Below are 22,660 nucleotides of genomic sequence, written 5' to 3'. Positions count from 1 at the left end.
AGGCGGTCAAGGAAGGAAGCGAGTGTCAACCGATGATCTCGTTGAGAGAGTGGATGAGGCAATTCAAGAAAATAGTCGGTTCACAATTTCTGTATCGAGTGATTCATTTCCTGAAATTTCAAGATCAGCTGTCTACACCATTGTGAGTGAGAGGCTTCAGTATTGCAAACTGTGTGCGAGATGGGTTCCCAAGATGCTGTCCGACCATCACAAAACAATGAGGATGGATGCCTCCCTAACGTTTCTAACAAAATTGTAACAGGGGATGAGACATGGGTCTATTTCGAAACTGAAGAAACAAAAAAACAATCCTAACAGTGGATGCATTCTCATTCTCCCAGTAAACCAAAGAAGTTCAAGCGAACCTTCTCCAACAGAAAGTGCATGGCTACTGTGTTCTGGGACCAGAATGGAGTTCTCTTTGTGGAATTCATGGAACGTGGCACAACCATCACTGCAGCCTCATACTGCGTGACTCTTCAACATCTACGAAGGGCAATTCAGAATAAGCAGAGAGGAATGTTGTCATCAGGCATTGTCTTTCTCCATGACAATGCTCGGCTGCACGCTGTAGCTGTAACAAAGAAGCTCCTGCAGCGTTTTTGTTGGGAAGTGTTTGATCTCCCACCATACAGCCCGGACTTGGCTCCATCCAATTTTCACCTCTTTGCTCACATGAAACGCTGGCTAGGAGGACAACATTTTGGCACAGACATTGAGCTGCAGACCAGCATAAAAACATGGCTGAAAACATAGGCAGCTCCATTCTATGATGAGAGTATTGGAAAGTTGGTACCATGCTACGACAAATGTCTAAATCAGAATGGAGACTATGTAGAGAAATAGCGTAACTATGTACTTGTTACAAATAAAAACTTTTTTATTTTCACTGTGGTTTTAATTTTGTGACTGATCGGCCCTTGAAAAAAAATAACCCTTGTATATATATATATATATATATACTCAAATATTGCATAGCAAAGCATTGCCAGGTATGCTAGTGCATTAATATAAAAAAATTTGGATAATGAAAAATAATCTTGCGCACAAGTTATGAATATAAAATATTTCACCGTCAAACATGCATTATTTTGACACTATAAAAGTATTTTCTCTGTGACGAACATCTGCATTGGAAAATTTATGGAACGAGATGACCAGGAGATTCCGTTCACGTTGAAGTTCATTTGCACTTATTTAATTAGCATTTACTTATTATTATTAATTAATTTTTTGTTCACTTTGATTCTGGTATTTTGCTTTTGTTTACGTTCTGATATATACTGTATTGTGTCACAGCAGATTCCGTTATTAGTTTTTTTTCTGTGATGAACATCTATAATAATTCCCAAGGAAATTAACCCAATTCATTTGCATTGGAGTACTATGAAAGATTGTTTATAAAGAATTGCGATTATTTACTTTCCAATTGTGCTGCTAATTTTGTTCAAAATTTAATCTTTATTTTTCATTATAAAATTTTTTTTTTTTTTACTTTGATTTTGGTAATTTGTATTTGCTAGCTTGAAAATGGATTGATGAATCTGATCGATCTTTTTGTTTCTAGATTTTCACCTACCAAATTATTTTAGTGTTTTTATCCAAAGCTAAAATGTTTGCATTATATATTGGGGGAGATAAAGAAGTGAATATGAATGATTGATAATCAAAAATAGATTTTCTCTTTAAAGTTGTATTCGGTGATCATTTATTTCCACTGTTTCTTTACTTACAGAATGCCAGATTGTAAAAAGAAATTATCTAGTAGCCACTCAGGAAACTAAGACTAAAGATGGAAGCATCCTTAAAAAAAAACTTTGGCTTAGGAAAAGTTTTTCAAATACAATTCTAGGCAAAGTACAAGTGAAAAAAATGATTTGGATAGCGTTGAAGTTGAGGTCCAACAGAGCAGTAATCAATTTTGCATATGGAGACAGATGAAGACTGTCCTGTCATTTTGGTTTTGTCTTCTGATCTAGAACTATGGCCTGAATGTATTTCTGATCCAGAAAGGATGTCTTTCTAAAGCAGGTCCAGCATCACCAATATACAACTTTGATTTCCCTACTGATACCAGCGGACATGGGTTCACTTCAAACAACTATACAAGATATCTCAGCAATGGAGAAAAAATTCACAGAAACTGGTGATTGTATTCTGTAGCCAGGCTCAGTTTTCTGCTTCTACTGCAACAGTTTTGCAATGGCTGCATCTTCTTCTTTAGCAAAAGATGGCTACAGAGATTGGTGGCATACAGTACAAAACCTCAAAAATCATGAAACTACAAAAAACATTTTGAAGCCCAGAAGTTCTGGCTTGTAATAAGTGTGTTTGTTTAAAAACTTTGCAAAAAAAAGATGCTACTTCTCAAAAATTTTGGTATGCAGAAACCCGACATTAGAACGCCGTTTTTCAATCTTCAAACTTTTAGGAGAAAGCTTGCTTGGTATTTACAGATGGCAACGAAAATTTGTATCAACATGATAATGGAATCTTTTTAAAGCTAGTGCATCTACTAGCTGAATTTGATCCTGTCATGGAGGAGCATGTAAGGAGGGGCTTTGAACAAACAACATAAAATCATTCAAAATGAGGTCGTTCATCTAACTGCACATAATGCCAAAAGTCACATATGAGATGAAGTGAAAAAATCAAAATATTACACAGTTATATCAGATTGTACACCTGGTTTGAGTAAAATCAGGTGCAAATGACTTTCGTTATCAGGTAAGTGGCAATTGAACAAGAAGCTATCAACTTTCATGAATATTTTTCCGTCTAATTGAAAGATCAACAAACCAACAACTTTTGATATCTTAATTCGAGAGCTAGAAAATTTAGGATTGCCTTTGGCAAACAAGGCCAAGAATACGATAATAGGGCGAATATTAAAGGAGAACATGTGGGGGTGCAAGCAAAGATTAGAAACATCAACCCTCATGCTTTTTTTATACCATGTGGTACATGTGGCAGCTATTTCCTTAACCTGGCGGTAAAAGATATGACCGAATCACCATAAAAAGGAACTTCTTTAATATTGTTCAAAAATTGTACTTATTTTTTTCTTCTTCGACTTCCAGATGGACCATTCTTTTTAAGCAAGTTGAACTCCTTAAAACCTCTCAGCGACCTCAAGAGGGAAAGTCAGATTGAAACTATAAAGCTGTTGAGGTAAGCATGCCATCCTTGTCAATGCTGGCGAAATGGCATCCGAAATAGATGTAGATGAAAATTTTGAATCAATACCTATCGATTTCGTCGAGAAAAGAGACTTTTGAATTATGAAAATCAGGATTAGCTCATATATGATACATAGGAAAAATATAAAATTGAATTCTTTTACCGCCTGTTTAACACTGCAATTGATTCTTTAAAACAAAAAATTTCTCAGCTGCAACATCACAACAGTTACTTCTGTTTTTTATATCATATATATGAATTAAAAGATGTTAGTTCTACTGTAATATTGGCCAATTGCAAAGATCTGGAAACCATTTTAACAGATGGAGAATCATGGATGTAAACAACCTGGAACTTTGTGATAAAATATCAGTGGTGTGTTCTCTACTGGAAAAAGATTTACCACCTTTGAAAGTTTTGAAATTGATAACAAACGAATTTGGCTCCAAACTTGAACATTGCTCTAAGAATTTTACTAACTCTTCCAATACGTGTTGCATCCGGGGAAAGTAATTCTTCCAAACTAAAAATAATCACAAACTATTTGCCAACAACAACATCTCAAACAAGACTGTCGGACTTCGCAATATTAAGAATTGAGTATACACTCAGTAACAGTTTAGATGTTTCTGAATTACAGAATTCTCTGAACTAAAAGTTTATAAAAAAAAATTTGTTGAATTATTCTCCTGTTCACTGTTTTTTTGAAAAAAGAAAAGATATTTAAGTATTTCTGTCAATTACTGAGTTACGCTGTTTTTTTTTTTTTAAATTTGCTAAAAATGTAAAAAAGGACATATACCTCTTTTTTAGAATGCTTACTTTGTAGTTCCATAGGGGCACAATTTTTTACTTTTGCATGAAACAGTTCAAAGGCTAAATCCAGCCCTGTATGTATGTGTAAATTACTACAATAAACTATTACTTAATGGCTAAACTAAGTTATGGGGCCTCTTTTAAGCTGAATAGCTAATAAACTGAATGCATCTAAAAGTAAAGAATATCAATTTCCCACTTGTTAACATCAAATTGGCTGTCGATGAACATTAAGGATAGATTTTACAAGTATATTACTAAAAATATACACGTACCTACATAACACTTATGTGATGAGGTGAAAGGCAGGCTTTATTATATAAACTTTGTTAAAATCATTACTAAAGATTTCAATTTCCAAATTGGGAAGTTGTTTATAATATTAGTAACGTTCGGCCACAAAGAGAATAGAGCTCTAAAAAATGCAGTAGCAGTGAGCTATTATCGCAACTGAAAACATTATCCAATAGTAATAATTCAAAACTGGCTGCTAATATTTATTAATTACTGTATGTTAACCATTTTGTAATTATTTTAATTTCTTCATTTAAAAAATTGATTTGTATTTATATACTTATTATAACAACGAAATATTACATTTTAAGGGTTTAATTACTTAAAAACTACAGCATTACTAAATAAAATTTAATATAGTTAGTTGAAATAAAATTATTTAAATATTAATAATGACTTTTGAAATCAGTAACTTTAACAAATATAAAAAAAGATAAGTTGGTTATCTTTGTAGATCACTAGGCCTTAAAATTCAGTTCAGAAAACAAATTTCTGATAAAAGAACATTCTATAATTAAGTTAAATAATTTGTTAGTTTACACAGTTTAGCTTATTAACACGTTTACAGTATTTCACATAATAAAATTATAAACAAACTGAATTTTAACGTTATAATGGAACATGAAATATGTATAGTCAACCAAGGATGATGCTAGATCTGAATCTGATTCCTCACATGATGTCTCACCTGCACTGTAATCATTCGTAATAGTATATTCTTCAGTCTTCACCAATACTGATTATAATAGAATCTATTGCATCTTCTAAAATGTCATCTTTTTCCAGTATTCTTTCTTTACTTTTATGTGTATTTTATGTAACCTTCCCAGTCAGTCATGCTTTGTCACTCATCATTGCCTTATTAGTTACCTCTTGTAATTCAGTTAATTTAAATCAACAGTGATGTTATAATCTATTACCAGTGGTTTCATCTTAGCCCATGCTAATTCAGTTCAAACATATGAGGGAGAAACCGCAGAACTTTGTATCCATGCTCCTGCAGTAATTTGTCAATTTTGAATTGTTTTTTGGGTTTGTGTTTTCAATTAATTTAAAAACATCAACTTTTCTCATTTTCAAATTACACGCCACATTTTTCTTTTCTAACCACAAGATCACATCTTGATTTAGTGAACTCTTGGTGGGCGAGTGCCTTATCTACTTCTATATTGCGGTATGGTGAACTGTCCAATGCCACAACTGAATTTGGAGGTTAAGTTTGTTATTAACTTCTCACAAACCCATTTTTCAAAATTTGTGCGTTCATCTGACCGTGACAGTCACTCGATATTATTGTTTCTGCTTTAAATAGGAGTGCCAAATTTTGTAAAAACCCATCAACTGACCCAATGGTAATAATAACCAAACGATGTCTCCCCCATTATGAGCTAAGATACCTGGAACGACAACACTTTGTCAGCATTTTTGGAATGTCACATTACTGTCTACCAAACTTTCATCCATATAAAATACTGTTCAACCTCCTCTTCAAAATTTTTAAATGTGTTGAAGGTATTCAGCCATCCAATTTACAATATCTTGCCTTTCAATAAGAACTTTTCTCTTTTTCTTGTACTTTTCCACTTAAATCCCATTTCATGCAGTACTTTTCTTAAACTTCCTTTCCCGCCGTGGAAAATGTATTTTTTCTCTGAAAATTAACAAAAGTTTTTTAAGAGATGGAATACTTTGGTCTCGCAGGTAATAGTCCGAAATAGTATTTCTAATTATGCACCTATCACAATCATCCAATCACATAGTAAGAATCAGGATGTTTTCTGTATTTTCCTGGCGTAGAAAGCTGCTCACTCTTATTAGTTTCAGCCTGTATTTTAAAAATTGTTTGTTTGAAACACCTGAATAATTAGCTGCTCTTTTGGAAGTGTTTTTTAGCAGTAAAGAAAGTTTGTGTTTTTAATTTCTTCATCACACAGTTTAATTACCCAGGAAGTAAGATTTCTTTTGAGGCAATATGTAGTAGCACCTTTTTTACAAAGAAACGTTTTTTAAACAGGCTATAATAAAAAAAAAACCAAAACGAATACGGTCTTACAAATGAAACAAAAATTTGACAATACTCCTATTCCCAAACAACAAATCACAACAAACGGCAAAAAATTTGTTTTTTATTAAAACTGTATGTAAATCACAAGTGTAAACAGTACTGTACTTCATTAAACACAAACTGTACGCAATCGGAAATTAAATAAACAGTTTATTTCTGTACCAAAGACATATATTTGTTATTAGTATTAGTAGGCCTACTCATTATCGTTTAATTTTATTATTATTTGGTATGTATGAATGAGTAATATAAACCAGTTATGACATTAGTCGCTAGCTAGTATTTGTTACTATAGTTTTAATTTATTATTTTGGTGTTAATACATACATATTAATATCCTACATGAGCTGTACATGATGTGCAATGAATTTGTTTAACGTAACAAAGAAAACGAAATGTATTTTAATTTATATTTATGTGTAAGTAATTTTTTATTCATCAGATAAATGCAACATTTATTACAATTACAATTCAGGCATATAAATTATTACATGTTATCAGAATGTGTGTTGATCAAAGTAATAAAAGCTGTAAACCAAAGTTGTTAATCAGAAAGTTTTTACTGTAAATATTACATACGTGTGTGAGAGATACACACAGATGAAAAGGAATGTTACCTCTACATGCCTCATATTGCAACTTTATTCTTGTAGTGGCTAAACATTAGGAAGTCGTGGCCTACATGACTAACAATAACAATGCTAGGTTAATTTTCTTTACAGCATGATCATTAGTTCAATATATTTCCATTACATTGGGAGATCTCTTGGATGGGGACTTTCCATAAAATTGACTACACATTGATTACAAAAAGGCACAAATCCAATCTTTTGTGTATGGGTCCTATCATGGAGAAGATAGAAACCTCGTGATAGAACAGTTGATGCTTAGAAAATATAAAAAAATCTAAAAATTAGTTGCAATAGCATAAAAAAATAACAGTACAATTGAAAATATTTTTTTTTTATAAATGATCAAATTTATTTAAGCACTTATCATAGCATGACTTAAGTTAATCCATGACTGTTGAATATGTGATACCATTCCCATGTTGATTTTAGACTTCATCAAAGTGATATCAATGCTTCTCATGGCATATGCCTGACCCATGGCATATGGTCAGGACTGTAAATAGTATGATCCCATACCTCTCACTTAAATTACTTCAGGTAATTTTATGATGCATGACAAATGACATATTGCAGTGTCAGGCATTACAACAAAAGGCATCAGCTGCCTTTCTGGGTCAATAAGATTTTGCGTTATTCTTGAAGGCCTTCGGCAAAAATTACATGATGTTTGTCAAAGAAATTTTTCAACATCATCTTTCCAGCATATGGGACCTTAAGACTTTTTTTGGAGGTAGGGAGCAAACAGAATGTTTCCACTTAAGCAAATTCAGTTTTGTTTCGGGTGAAAAATTATGGATAAAATACTCATCTCCAGTTACAATTTTTTTCAAAAAGTCACCTTTCTTCTCATAATGATCGAAACTCCAAGTTGTTTGAAAATGGTGTTTTTTAGAAAAATGTAAAAATCAAATGCAAATGCGTCATTAATATACTAAAGTGAGAAAATTTTAATAAATTTATACGTTAAAACATTATATAACAGAACATTATATAACAGAATAAAAAATCAATACACTTAACATTGAAAAAAAAATACTTACACTAGGAGAAGTTGTTGGTGCAAATCTTTCTACTGGTTGTCCAGTTTTATCAACGATAAATTTGGAAAAATTCCACTTGATATTGCTGAAATGATTTAAACACAACTAAGAATAATATATAGCAACATAAAATTAAATATCAAACTTTTTAAAAAGAATTGATGTAGTTATCGTACAATACATTTAGTGGCCAAAAAAGTCTAATACTAAGTGGCATACATATTCATCAGTAAAAGGAAAAAATCAACACAAACATACATAAAAAAAATTTATTTTTTCATCTGGCTACCTACTCAATTTTGCAAAGATTCTTATTACAAGGACCAACTGAGCTATTTTAATAAAGTAAGATCCGCTCACTTTTTTTCTTTCCTGTTTAGCCTCTGCAACCACTGTCAGGACTACTTCAGAGGATGATATGTCTGAGTGCAAATGAAGTATTGCAGTATTGTACAGTCACAGGTCGACCATTTCTGAGATGTGTGGGTTATTGAAATCCAACCTCAAAGAACAATGGTATCCATGATCTAGTATTCAAATCCATATAAAAGTAAATAACTGCCTTTACTAGGATTTGAACCTTAACTCTCGACTTCGAAATCAGCTGAGTTGTGAAGATACATTCACTACCAGACCAACCCGATGGGTCAATGATCCTCTCAGTTAAACCAAATTTATCTCAACAAAAATAAATAAAGAAATTTTACATTTTCAAATTTCAAAATAGTACTGTTTAAAACTATAAAGTTTTTTTTTTTAGTTCCAATAGAATTTGTACAATTGTATTCAAGGTGACTTCACTAAATGTAATATTCTTAATCAATAGCTCACTAAATGAAGGAGTTTATCCGGAATATTTTAAAGTATGAATTTTAAGCCTCCCATTTTAAGAAAAAAATAAATTAAGTAACTAATTTAAACAAATTATCCACTTGTTTTGTTGCTTTCATTCTAAGACATTTATTTAAGAAGGTAATATGTAATATAACAAGATCATTTTAAACACTATATAACTAAGATAAATCACAATTGGATTTTGGGAAGAGAAATTATACAAACGAGGCAATTTTTTATCTTTCAGATAATGTTTTAACAGTATAGAGGATACTCAGGTATAGAGGATACAACAAACACCGGTTTGTTGTCATCGTACTTTAGATGTCATATTTGAGAGCATAAATTTTGATATTTTTCTAAATAAACATAAGTATTATAATGTCATAGGAAAAGCCTGGAGTTAATAATGTCATATTTCCCATCACAGACAAAAGGTTATAATGGGGAGCATAATCTAAAACATGATATTTATATTTATGTTGGGGACCTACACCAAATTTTGGACCTACTATTTTTCCTTGTTTTGGTTAACAAGATACCTTCAAAAATTACTTCATTACATAATAATCCATTTAGATAATAATGTATTTGTTTCAGTAAAATGCTCAAGATTTTAGTACATAAAATCAAAAACCAAATAGTTATAGAGACATACATGATTTAAAAATAACTTTAACATAATTTTGATGTTAGAAAAGAAAATTTTGCATATTTTCTTTTTGCAACATATATATATAATTAATTAAATACCACTGATAGAAAAAAAAAATTTTTTAATGTTTCTTTAAGCGTGATAACATTTCTTTTGGTACATTACAGCGTGAATGCTTTTTTTAGTACATTACAGATCTATAAATACAATTTTTCTATCACCCTTAATTTTAAATAGGTTATGCTTCAAAAAAATTAAGGGAAAATACAGTTAAAATCTGTAAAATTTATAATTTTGCATAGCCATACCTGTGTTAGAATGATTTTGCTGATGCTTTTCTTTTATCAATAGCCTCAGGCACATCCCAAATTAATGTCCAACAGTTATCTGTTAGTATTCCATTTCCCTGTATAGAGACTTTCAATCACCAAAATGTCTTGGTGGAAACATTCACCATGTTCGTCACTTACGTCTCTGAGGTTATCTGGGAAAAAATCCAGATGTGTGTAGGAAATGTATTTTCAAAGACATATTACATCTCATAGCTCTGTATGAAGTAAGAAGTTGATTAACAATGTCATGGTAATTGTCGAATTTTTGTTTGCTGAGAAATCTTTTACAAATGTTTACATTTGAGCAATAAACCAAATTATTTTCAACAATAAAGTACTGAAAAAGTTCTTTTTGTCGGCTTCAAAAGCCCCAAATTTTTGTATTTTTTTAAAGTAAATTCCACCTCGAAGTTTGATCCTAACAGTTCAGCTTGATTTTTTGATAAATTTAAATCCCTAACCAAATCATTTAATTCACCTTGTGATATAAGATGTGGCTTATTGGAAGATAAGTCAAAATCAAAATCACTGTTGTCTTCTTCAGTACTGCCTGATTCTTCATCGCTTATTTCAAACAGGTGGCTCAGGAACTTTTTAATAATTTCACTGTGAGGTACAGCCCTGATTGCAGATTGCAATGAAATGTATTTTACAGTATGTTTAGATTTTTTCGAAATTCCAGACACACATGTTAAACAAAAGTAACAATCGGTTACATGATCCTTTGGTTCACGCCAAACCATAGGTACACCAAATGGTAAAGCCTTCCGTGTACCTTTCAGCCATCCTCTTAAATACACAGAACAATTAGTGCATACTATATGAGGAGCCCACGTCTTATCCTGATCAGCAATTTTACACTAAAAGTACAAATGATGTGCTTTTTTAATTAGAGATGTAATGTTTTTTCCTATTTGATTTTATGGTAAACTCACCACATATAAAACAAAAGGCATCCACATCATCTACACAATTTCAAGGCATTGTGACACTGCATTGTTAACAAACCTAAGACAGCAATATAACTGAAATCTAGTGCTTAATACAAACAACAAAGCTATGTTTTCAGCTACATGTTTTGACCTGCACAGACGTGATTAATCTCGGTCATGAAGGCTCACTCTTCAGTATTAGATATGATGTCATAATATGTGACTATGAAATGATTTAATTCTTTGTCTAGTATTGTTTATTTGTAGCTTACAAATTATGTTAACAAAGTTAAACAATAAAAAAATGAGCTAACAAAATACAAAATAGAAGAAAAGTGCTAACCATATGTTGAAAAATGAAGAAAAATTATTTAATTAAAATTTAAAAATTTTTCATAAATGGTGGGTGATATAAAGAGTCTGAGTTCATATTCGTTTTCAGCATCAAAAAACAGATTAAAATCATGTATCACATGTTAAGAAACAAAAATTATGTTCATCAGTGTAATTAACAGCTACTTCTATGAATTCCTGGACATCTATGTATGAAAATACATTATACCTAATCTATGAGATATTTCATCTATATACTATAGAGAACACCTGGGTGACATAAATCATATCATCTCCCAACACTTGCGATCATAATTTGAGTTAGTCCAAAAAGAGCGAAAATGTTATTAAATTCTTCATCCTAAATTTTAAATCAAAACCACAGAAACAGCTACAAACAAAGAACAATGAAAATCTGAATACTCACTCCCCAAAGGTTCCTCCTTGCTTATGCTTTAGATATTTCCACAGAGGATGGGCATTTTTACCATTGACTTCAATTTTTTCAAACATATCAAAAGTAGCGTTCTTCTTCTTTGCAAAACAAACTATATCTTCAGAAGATCCTGGTTCCTGCAAAAATTCAAATTAATAATTTTCTTTAATTCAAGAATTTTATCACCGAGTATTATGTTCACTATTTATTTGAATATATCATATAATAAAAATTAACAGCAGACTAAAATTATTTTCTGGTAATCACAACTATAATATTATAACATACATTGTTAGGTATTATTATTATTATTTATATCAATTCTTCCATAAAAATATAAATAATCATATTATAGATTTACTTAAAAAATATATAATCAAATAAAAATAATCAAAGAATTTACATACAAAATAAGATTGTTTTAATTTAACAAAAAAAAGAGGAAGGTAGATCTCCAATATGAATATAGGCAGAAATAAGGTGACTGAATGAAGTACAGATTTCAACCATCACTAAAGCAACTCTCTCTTTGTTTAATTTAACAATAAAGAATACCTTTAAAACGATTTAAAAAAAAAAATTAATTATAACTAAATGTGGATTAAATATTTAGAGACTGAATCATCCTAGATAAAATCAGTCAAAACAGTGGAAGTACAAAAGAAAAAAAATTACTTAATAAAAAAGTTATCTAGTTTGCTGCAATAATAATTAAAAAAATCACCAGCAATCACCATAAACAAAAAGCTTTAACTAACCAATTTTTATATTTAGGTAAATTACCGTACCATTCCATAAAGTAGTATATTAATATATTTAAAAGTATAATTAAGAACAAACACAAGGGAAGAGGAAAAATAGATTGTGACATTACTAAGCAAAAAAACTTTCTGAATATCCAACAAGAAATTGATATCCTGCAAAAATTATAAGATGAAACAAGAAGACACTGTCATAAATTCAGGCCAACTTAAAAACTTAACACATAACACATATGATGGGTGGGTGATATATTAAAAAGCTAGGAGCCTATATTAGTGCGTTCAAGTCCTAGTAAAGCCAGTTATTTTTACATGGATTTGAATACTAGATCGTGGATTCTTTGGTGGTTGGGTTTCAATTAACCACACATCTCAGGAATGGTCGAACTGAAAATGAACAAGACTACACTTCATTTACACTCCTACATATCATCCTCATTCATCCTCTGAAGAATTATCTAAACGGTAGTTACCGGAGACTAAACAGGAAAAAGAAAGGAACCTATATTAGAAGGTGGAACTATTTTTGTTCATATTTGTTTTGTCAAATTGTTTTATTAAGTAAAATCTAAACCATTTTTGCAGTGAACAAATGATGACACCAAATTTATTTATATATAAAACTTCAAATAAGTTTAACTAAATTAATGAAACATAATCTGATAAATTAATTACTTAATTGAAATGGGCTCAGACTGAAATTTTGAAAACATTAAAACTCAACATTGTTTAACTTCATTTACACTCCTACATATCATCCTCATTCATCCTCTGAAGAATTATCTAAACGGTAGTTACCGGAGACTAAACAGGAAAAAGAAAGGAACCTATATTAGAAGGTGGAACTATTTTTGTTCATATTTGTTTTGTCAAATTGTTTTATTAAGTAAAATCTAAACCATTTTTGCAGTGAACAAATGATGACACCAAATTTATTTATATATAAAACTTCAAATAAGTTTAACTAAATTAATGAAACATAATCTGATAAATTAATTACTTAATTGAAATGGGCTCAGACTGAAATTTTGAAAACATTAAAACTCAACATTGTTTAATTTATTTCACAAAGCATGTTGGATAATATTCATTAAACATGAACATTAAATTTTAGTCAAATATTTCAACCAATTTCTAGGAAACTGAATTTTAGTCAAATATTTCAATCAATTCCTAGGAGTCTCTCATAAAACCAAAAAAATTAATTGAAAACAGAAATCTTTTTTTCTACCAGAGTATAAATCTGCTAATCGCATATACTGCTGTATTTTTTTGAACTCCACTGATGTAAGAGCAAGGACATCAATTTAAAAAAAGCTGATATTCAAATATATGTTAACAGAACCTTTTTAGCTTGTTATAATGTTTTAATCCCTTTAAACTATGCAATCTATTCATCTAACACTTGTATTATAATTAAAAACTTTAAAAACTTATAATTAAAAACCTTACTTTTTTGTTTTTATTTACTTTTGTCTTTGGCATTTATGTCTCCAACAAAAAAAGTACAAAATTAATGAATTTAAAGCGAAATAATCATAGTATTTTTATACCATAGTTCAATTTTCTTATTTGTTCTATATTAATACCTGTTATCACTCTTCTGATACTATATACATATTCTTAGAAATGAAGTTAACTTAAATGCTTCTTATTAAAAAAATTAGAAATTTTTTATGTCATTGTTTTTTAGTCAATTTTTGTGTTTTATCAGTGATTCAGAAGTCTAACTGACGGTTTTTAATGCAAGCTAAATATTTAGTAATTCTAAAATCATATGTTAGGTACTTTCCCAGCAATCATTTCATACTGTATTATAGATTGGGCAGTGAAAAAAATTCCCAGTTTTAGTAATATTAGAAAAGTCTCTCTCAGCCCACCAAAAAAAAAAATTGAAAATAGAAATCTGTCTACAGAATATCAATCCGGTAATCTCACATTTATTATGGTGATTTATAAAAATTTATATATTCTTTGTTTTTTTGAACTGCACTTATATAACAATTCGAACACGATGATTTGAGCACGAACATCAATGATATTTACATAGTCATTTGAATCTCATGCAAGATTTATATACTACACATTTACATATACCATACATTTATGTATTTAATTACTTTCATTAATTTTTACTGTTAATTTATTAAAATTCAGAGATCGATATATCAAAATTTTTTCTATTGTCTGTGTTTTCTAAAGATTCTTTTAGAAAATAAATGCATTAGTGTATTATATTACAAAACTATGCATTACTTAAGTTGAAATATTAAATTCAAATGAAGTAAATTTTTTAATGAACACAAGCACTATGGAACAATGACAGTATGTACAAGGTCATTCAAATATAAACCGAAATTTTGCTGCATGGACTGAGGAAAGCAGTGAATATATCTGTGGGTAGTTAGTTGAATATGTGTGGAGCGGAGTAACTGCCAGCCAAGCTAGTAGGTCACATTCCCATACCAGGAGCAGAATGTCTGAACAGGAGATACCATCATCTGTTGCGCAATGAATTATAATCCGATTTCTTGCCAACAAAGATGTCAAATCCTCTGAAATTTTTACTTGACTCCAGGCACAGCTCAGAGATGCTACGCTGTCAAAAACAAGTATTTGATTGAGCCAAAATATTTCAGAACAAAAGTCACGAACGTTGTCTGCACACCAGATCAATGATGACAACATTCAGGCCATTTGTGACCTTGTTAAAGGTGACCACCATATAACCGTTGCTGAAATTAAATCAGAGCTGCCATAAATGTTGTCAGAAGTGTGTGTAAATGTTGTCAGACATTCTTGGGCACAGCAAAGCAAAGGGTTCCAAATTTCTCACTGAGGCACAGAGAAATGTCTGCAAAGACATCTGTCAGCAGCTTCTGAATTTCTTTGAGGAAGGAGAGGTATTTTTGGACCATACCATGACCTGCGATTAGATGTGTTATCTACTACAATCTGGAAAGCAAGAGAACAAGTATGAAGTGGTGGAAAAGTGGGGAGTGGCATCGATATAGGCCAAGAAATGCTTCTCAGCTGGATAAGTGTTCTGGCAAGTGTGTTTTGGATTCTTGGATTCAAAAGGTGTGCTGTTGATTAATTTCCTGCACGAACAAAGGATAGTAAATGCAGCAAACTACTGCCAGTTGTTGGATAACATAAGGGCTGCTTATTGCAAAAACATCTTCTCGATTCTCAACATCCTCCTCAATGCATGGCCACACACAGCAGATTAGACTTGCGATAAACTTGCTAGAATTCATTTAACACCTCTTGAACACCCACCAAACAGTCCACACTTGTCACAATGTGATTTCCATGTGTTTGGTTTGCTGAAAAAAAACTTTAGGAGGATAAGATTCAAAGACGATACTGCAATTGACCATTATGCTCACTAATTGTTGCTGGGGCAGCCATCTCGTTTCTTTGATAAGGGATCAGGAAACTACCTATTTGGTGGAGAAAATAAATGTATGTCTGTTCAAAGAACCTACGTAGTAAAATAAGGAAATTTATTCGTAATTTTATCTAGTACAAATAAAACAATGTAAATAAATTCTGGTTTATATCTGAATAGCCCTCAGAGTTTATATTTTTATGACGTTCTATAAAGTAAAAGTTATTCTGTTTCACTCCCATACTTTGGAAACAATCACTAGTATAATATAGGGAATCAGATGTCAAGAGTGATATTGCAATATATCTGCAAGAACTAATTCAAGAAAAAAAATCTTTCACAGAAGTACATATTACTGACATCACATACAAAACATCTCTTTCGGCATGCCAGAAGGCAGAGGTAGATTTCACCAGTGCTATGTAGAGGATAAAAAAGATTTCTACCTTAAAAGTTAAGAAAAATTTCAAATTTACTCAATACGACAATGGTTGCATGTGAAAAAAGTTTCACATGTTTAGCATACGACAAGCACCAACTTCTTACAATTCCACAGCAACATTTTGGTCATCTCTTGCCGTAAGGGTTGGTCATATCAAAAATTGTTTCAGACAAAAATTTTAAGTAATGTTTAGAGGATTAATGACCACTTTAAAATGATTAAATACTGTGCCTATTAAGGGAGGTATGATTCTTTTTGACTTTGAAACCCCATTTTTTCCACCCCCGGGGCCAATGGCCAATGGAGATATCAAAAGAACTTTACAAAGTTTTTACAAAAGAAGTTTATAAGTTTTAGGTCCTTATCCAAAGAAAAGTAGGAACTTTAAACAAACTCGATATTTTACTTAATAGGAAAGTTGTAGCAATATTTTATTTTTTCGAAAAAGCCCTCCCCTATTTCCACCCCCATGGTGTGATTTTGCACATTAACAAACTCAACCGAGATTTTGGGTCATTATATTTTACATATAAATTTGAAAGTGATTGGCAAAAAATTACGGCAGTTATTTGTCCACAAGAAAGTGAAATATATATATAAATGTATATATAAACTTTTGAACTGACGATGGTTTTGGGGTCTGGGGGAAGTGAAATGTGAAGATATGTTGAATGGTACCCATTACAATAGGTATCTTTCTTATGAAATTTACTTTAAATAGAAGAAAATAGAGATATGAACTATAAAAAAATATTAAACATAAAAAAAAAGTTTAAAAAAAAATTGGTAACTTAAAGATCTCTACAATCAAATAAGATGAATTATTGATAACATTTATTGTGTAAAACTTTTGTTATCTGCTTGTTTTACAGTTTTTTTTTTTTTCAAGTGTTTTGGTTTATGTCTCGCAGTTTATAAGACATAGCACATATCACCTGCTCTTGTATAGATATATGAATAAAGGAACAGATAAAAATTGAAATATAATATTTAAATTCTATTAAACAAATCACCTAGTACAGAAGATTGAGATAAGATCTTACCTTAATTTTTCATGAAAGTACTTTCTCAGGATCCCACATCTTCAGTCATGACTGAAATAATTAAGTTATTGCTTAATTTAGTATTTTTATTTTTAAATTTTTACTATGCAATAATGGAATTATTTCAATCATGACAGATGATGCAGGATCCTGGGAAAGTACTTTAATGAAAAATTAAGATAAGATATGTCTTATCATATTCTTCTGTACTAGGCGGTTTATTTAATAAAATTTAAATATAATTTAACAGCATAGAGAAATACTATGAATCTTAAAAACATTAATTTTAAGCAAAATAATTAAAAATTGGAATTTGTAAGATGAATGAATAAAGTGTAATGGTAATTCATTTTAGAAGTTTCTTTTTAAATTCAGCCTGTACTTCTGAAGATATTTAAATCTATTCAATCACTAAAATTGGTAAAAATGTTTTTACAAAAGAGAGATAGATTGAGAGAAAGAGAGAGTGCAGACGCTAGAAAGTGGACGAACATAAATAAGATTTTACTGTAATACCAAATGTAATTGTTGAACTAGGTGAAATAAGAGTTAATAATGTAACTTATGGAAATTTAATTCTTTATAAATACAATAATAAAGAACAACAGACTTAGGCTTACTGCCAGTAGTGAGAAAGTATATAGTAGAAAAACAAATAAATTACCTGATTGCTGAACTGGTTACAAGGAAATGCCAATATACGTAAACCCTTAGCATCACGATACTTTTCATCCAGTTCCACAAGTTCTTTATAGTTGGTAGCAGTTAACCCACACTTTGATGCAACATTTACTATTAAAAGCACATGACCTCTGAAAAATATACAATTAATCAATAATTGCACATTACAAACTAATCATTTACAAAAGTAACAGGTTAGGGTTGAGGTAGTTTGGGCATATACGAGGGTTATTTTTTTTTTTCAAGGTCCGATCGGTCACGAAATTAAAACCTCAGTGAAAATAAAAAATTTTTTATTTGTAACAAGTACTTACGTACTTATGCTATTTCTCTACATAGTCGCCACTCTGATTTAGACATTTGTTGTAGCATGGTACCAAATTTCCAATACCCTCATCATAGAACGAAGCCGCCTGTGTTTTCAGCCATGTTTCTACGCTGGTCTGCAGCTCGATGTCTGTGCCAAAATGTTGTCCTCCTAGCCAGCGTTTCATGTGAGCAAGAGGTGAAAATTGGATGGAGACAAGTTCGGGTTGTATAGTGGGAGATCAAAAAACACTTCCCGACGAAAACGCTGCAGGAGCTTCTTTGTTACAGCTGCAGTGTGCGACCAAGTATTGTCATGGACAATGCCTGATGACATTCCTCTCCGCTTATTCTGAATTGCCCTTCATAGACGTTGAAGAGTCATGCAGTATGAGGCTGCAGTGATGGTCGTGCCACGTTCCATGAATTCCACCAAGAGAACTCCATTCTGGCCCCAGAACACAGTAGCCATACACTTTCTGTTGGAGAAGGTTCGCTTGAACTTCTTTGGTTTACTGGAAGAATGAGAATGCATCCACTGTTTGGATTGTTCTTTTGTTTCTTCAGTTTCGAAATGGACCCATGTCTCGAACCCTGTTACAATTTGGTTCAAAAAATCTTCTCATTCATGGTGTTAGCGCTGCAGAAACGTTAGGGAGGCGTCCATTCTCATTGTTTTGTGATGGTTGGACAGCATCTTGGGAACCCATCTCGCACACAGTTTGCGATACTGAAGTTTCTCATTCACAATGATGTAAGACAGCTGAACTTGAAATTTCAGGAAACGAATCATTCAATACAGAAAATGTGAACCGACGATTTTCTTGAATTGCCTCATCCACTCTCTCAACGAGATCATCGGTTGACACTCGCTTCCTTCCCTGACCACCTGCATCATGAACATCTGTACGTCCTGCTTTAAAGTTCCTGCATCATTGTCGCACTTTGCTGTCATTCATTGAATTTTCACTGTACACATTACTTATTCGTCGATGAATTTCAGCTGCATTACACCCCTCAGCCAGAAGAAATTGAATTACTGCATGCACTTCACACTTGGTGGGAGATGCTATTGTTGTAGACATGTTTACGTGCTAGCTGCGTGTTCAGAACTAAACAAAGTGACCCGGCATGTTGAAGGCCATACTAGAGATGCTGTGCAACACATATGCGCAAAGGTTCATCCGATTTTTGCGCAGGTTTTTATTTCGAGACCGATCGGACCTTGAAAAAAAAATAACCCTCGTATGTGAAGAAATAAAGAGTATGTTGTGAATGAAATTTAGATAGTTAAAAGTTGTGAGGGAAAGGAAGAGAAGACTCAAATTGAGACAGAAAGATAGAGTATCAAAGGATCTAATTTACAGCCTCTGGGAATTATCTGCAGGAGAAGAGAAAATCAAGAAGAAAATTATCAAAGCCCTGTGTTCCCTTCCAAGAGGTTATTGTAACATAATTGTAATATTCCTTTCACATCCAAGGATATTTAGTAAGTGGAAGTAATAATTCCAGGAAGAAGTAAGGTTTCAAAATGAGATACTGATTATTTGCTGTTAATTAATTTATGAAGTATGAGGAAGAAACTATCTACTCAATGATTCATGATGGATACAACCATAATATGGCAGAACTACCTAAAGTTGGTGGAACAAGCATATTATGAGGCTCAGCTGATAAATTTTGTACATTTATGCGTAGTGTGGGAATGAAAAAAGATATTGCAATGAAATAAAAAACAAATAGAAGTAGAATACCTTAACTACAAAATGCAGTATTTATTTTTCAATATAATCCCTGTTTACAGTGATACACTTTCCCAATGTGTGACAAGTTTTTGCATTCCGTCACTGAAAAATTCTGGCGGCCTTTTCCAGATCCAAGTGGCCACAGCTTCCTTCAACTCATCATCAGTGGTGTAATGATTACCTTTGAAATACCTCTTGAGATGAGGGAAGAAATGGAAGTCACATAGAACCAAATTCAGTGAGTATGGCGAATGCGGAATAGGCTCAAACTTCAGCTTGTGGAGAGCCATTGAAAGAGATTGCATGGTACCCATCGTGCACAGATTTTACGGTAACCCAATTTTGCTCAATAATATAGCCTACTAGTTCTTTAGATATGCCTAACTGAATAGCAATGCGTTGCTGGGTGATTCGCCGGTTACTTTGAAGCAAATCGTCCACCTCCTTTCAATGTTTCTCATCAGTCACATACTTAGGATTCACATCCACATTCATAGGATTCACATTTTCTACTGTTAAAATTTTTATCACTGCACGCTGTTTTAACCATGTTGACATATTGGCTGTACTCAACTCCATTTTAAGTGCTACTGTAAACAAACCAGTAAATATATTTCAACACACACATTATCGCAGGTTTGTAAAGGGAGATTTTAGCTATCTGTCCCGCCCAATTCAATAGTAAATTTTGTCTCCATGTAGCACGCTAGTGTGCAAAATTTATCAGCTGACCCTCGTATCTGCTGTACAATTCATAAATGTATAATAACAATGAAAAATAGTTCACTCTAACAATACTGTTAACATACTCGATACCTTTAAAAATAGAGTACATAAATTAGTTTCAACACTTATAGCTAGAAGTGTCTACTAATCTGAGATCAACATAAACTCTTGTATGGTATCATTACTTTTAACATTTATTTTAGAATCTTACAAATGGAAAGCCGAGTATTAACACTTTAAATCTGGTTATTTAATCTACTTTAATCTAGCTTTGCACAGCTAAAAAATGTATCAGCCTTTTATAACAGAAGAGGCAAACAATAAATTTAAAATGATTTTAAAAATTCTCAAATAAACTATGAATTTCTTACATTATAAAAAATTCATATTATTTTGTATTTTTACAATACATCAAATTCAAATTAAGATACTTCAAATTACTGAGAAAGTGAACACTTAAAAGATCTGTAATGGGGGTAACAGGAAGATGATCAATCATCATACTCACGAAATCTGCTATCACAGTGGAGGACAAATCTACTGAGACTTGCAATTCCTGCTTACATCTCATGGTCTCTCACATTTAATCTTAAAGAATCTGTACCTAACCTTAACTCTACCCAGCACTGTTTAATTCTACTTATGTTGTTCATTTTTTTATCATTGAAATTTTACAATGATTTGATAGGGCTACATTCTGTTTGATCATCAGCTAGATGAATCAGATGAAATAACGTCTTGATGATTCCATGGGAAAAGGAGCTCACTGGTGTTTCATACTTCCTCTGATTAAATAATGCAAAAAGATGTTTTTTGTTGCAAGGACCAGCAATTTTAACCACATATGGTGTAGATATTTTATTAATCTCATATCAGCTAAAATGATCAAGATAAATTATTAGACTTGTTAATTTTAATTTACCTCTTGAACTTACTTTTAAAAATCTGCAAGCACTGAACACATTTATTCACTTTACAACTAAATAAATAGTATAACCATTATAATTTACATCAAGTTTTAGGTTATCATAGTTTTGTGTATTATCAATTCAGTAGTACAGTTTCACGTTACAGTTCTACATGAAACTGTACTTTTCTGCAACACATTTGTATCTTTATTTTCCCTGTTTGGCATTTTGACATATTTTAGTCTTTTTACTTTGACTATTTTTTTTTTCTAGAAGTAGACAAATGGAATTTGGTACAATTTTTGAGATCGGATACCCTTTGTGATACCCACTTACCAGAGAGAAATGTACTCTAAGAAAACTTGTAGCATATGGATCTTGCCTGACTGAGTTATGAATCCAAAACCTCTAACCCAAAAGTATCTTTTGATAAGATGCAACCACTTGACCTTGGAGATCAACACATTTTAGTAAGTCACTAATACTACACCATACAACCCCAAAAATAAAATAGGTAGGCTTTTATAAATGCACAGAGCAATACTTTATGGTACACAACAGAGTCTTCCTGATACATTATTTGATAGTAATGGATAGTTACTGGAAGAGCTTCTGTTTGAAAGAGCTGCAAGTCTGTTAAAGAGAGGGAGGAAAAAAGGTGCAGTAAATTTCAGATGACAGTAAGAACTTAATTCTGTCTACCACAAAGACTATTACAGAGTGAGCACAATTACTTTGAGAAAGTAACTCTGACAGACGACTCTTACACCGAAGCTTTGAGTTTGTCACAACCACAATAACTGAGATAGTATAAAGCATAAATTAATATGTAACTTTCTGTAGAAAATCATGTACTGCATACAGTAACATTACCTTAACAAAGCAGAAGAAAAAGAGTACAATAAAGGAAGTTATGGTTAAAATTACTTCTGCTTAGATGGATGATGAGCATGATACACAACACACTCGCTCCAATATGATGGTTTATAAGCAATAAATACAGCAGCTATTGTGAAACAATGCTAGATCATAAACAACCCAACCCTGTAGGGGAAGACACCCGCCTAGTGATGTAGTGGTCGCCACACCTTCTACCCCCATTCCT

The 22,660-nt window shown here is 31.8% G+C and overlaps 1 protein-coding gene across 5 annotated transcripts in view; it reads right to left on the bottom strand.

Moving 5' to 3' along the window:
• Gtpx (Glutathione peroxidase homolog with thioredoxin peroxidase activity) overlaps positions 1–22,660 on the bottom strand; it is a 77,240-nt gene that overhangs the window by 9,841 nt on the left and 44,739 nt on the right. For all 5 annotated transcript variants that reach the window (XM_075380852.1, XM_075380928.1, XM_075380778.1 and 2 more), the window contains 3 exons: positions 17,854–18,001; positions 11,541–11,686; positions 8,028–8,112 (listed from right to left, as the gene is read on the bottom strand). In XM_075380852.1, coding sequence (XP_075236967.1) covers positions 8,028–8,112; positions 11,541–11,686; positions 17,854–18,001 — 379 coding nt within the window. The remainder of the gene's footprint in view (positions 1–8,027; positions 8,113–11,540; positions 11,687–17,853; positions 18,002–22,660) is intronic.

This window comes from Lycorma delicatula, chromosome 1, assembly GCF_047948215.1.
Source record: "Lycorma delicatula isolate Av1 chromosome 1, ASM4794821v1, whole genome shotgun sequence".
NCBI classification, from domain to species: domain Eukaryota; kingdom Metazoa; phylum Arthropoda; class Insecta; order Hemiptera; family Fulgoridae; genus Lycorma; species Lycorma delicatula.
The sequence above is the reverse complement of the archived record's forward strand: the minus strand, read 5'-3'. Positions and strand labels throughout refer to the sequence as shown.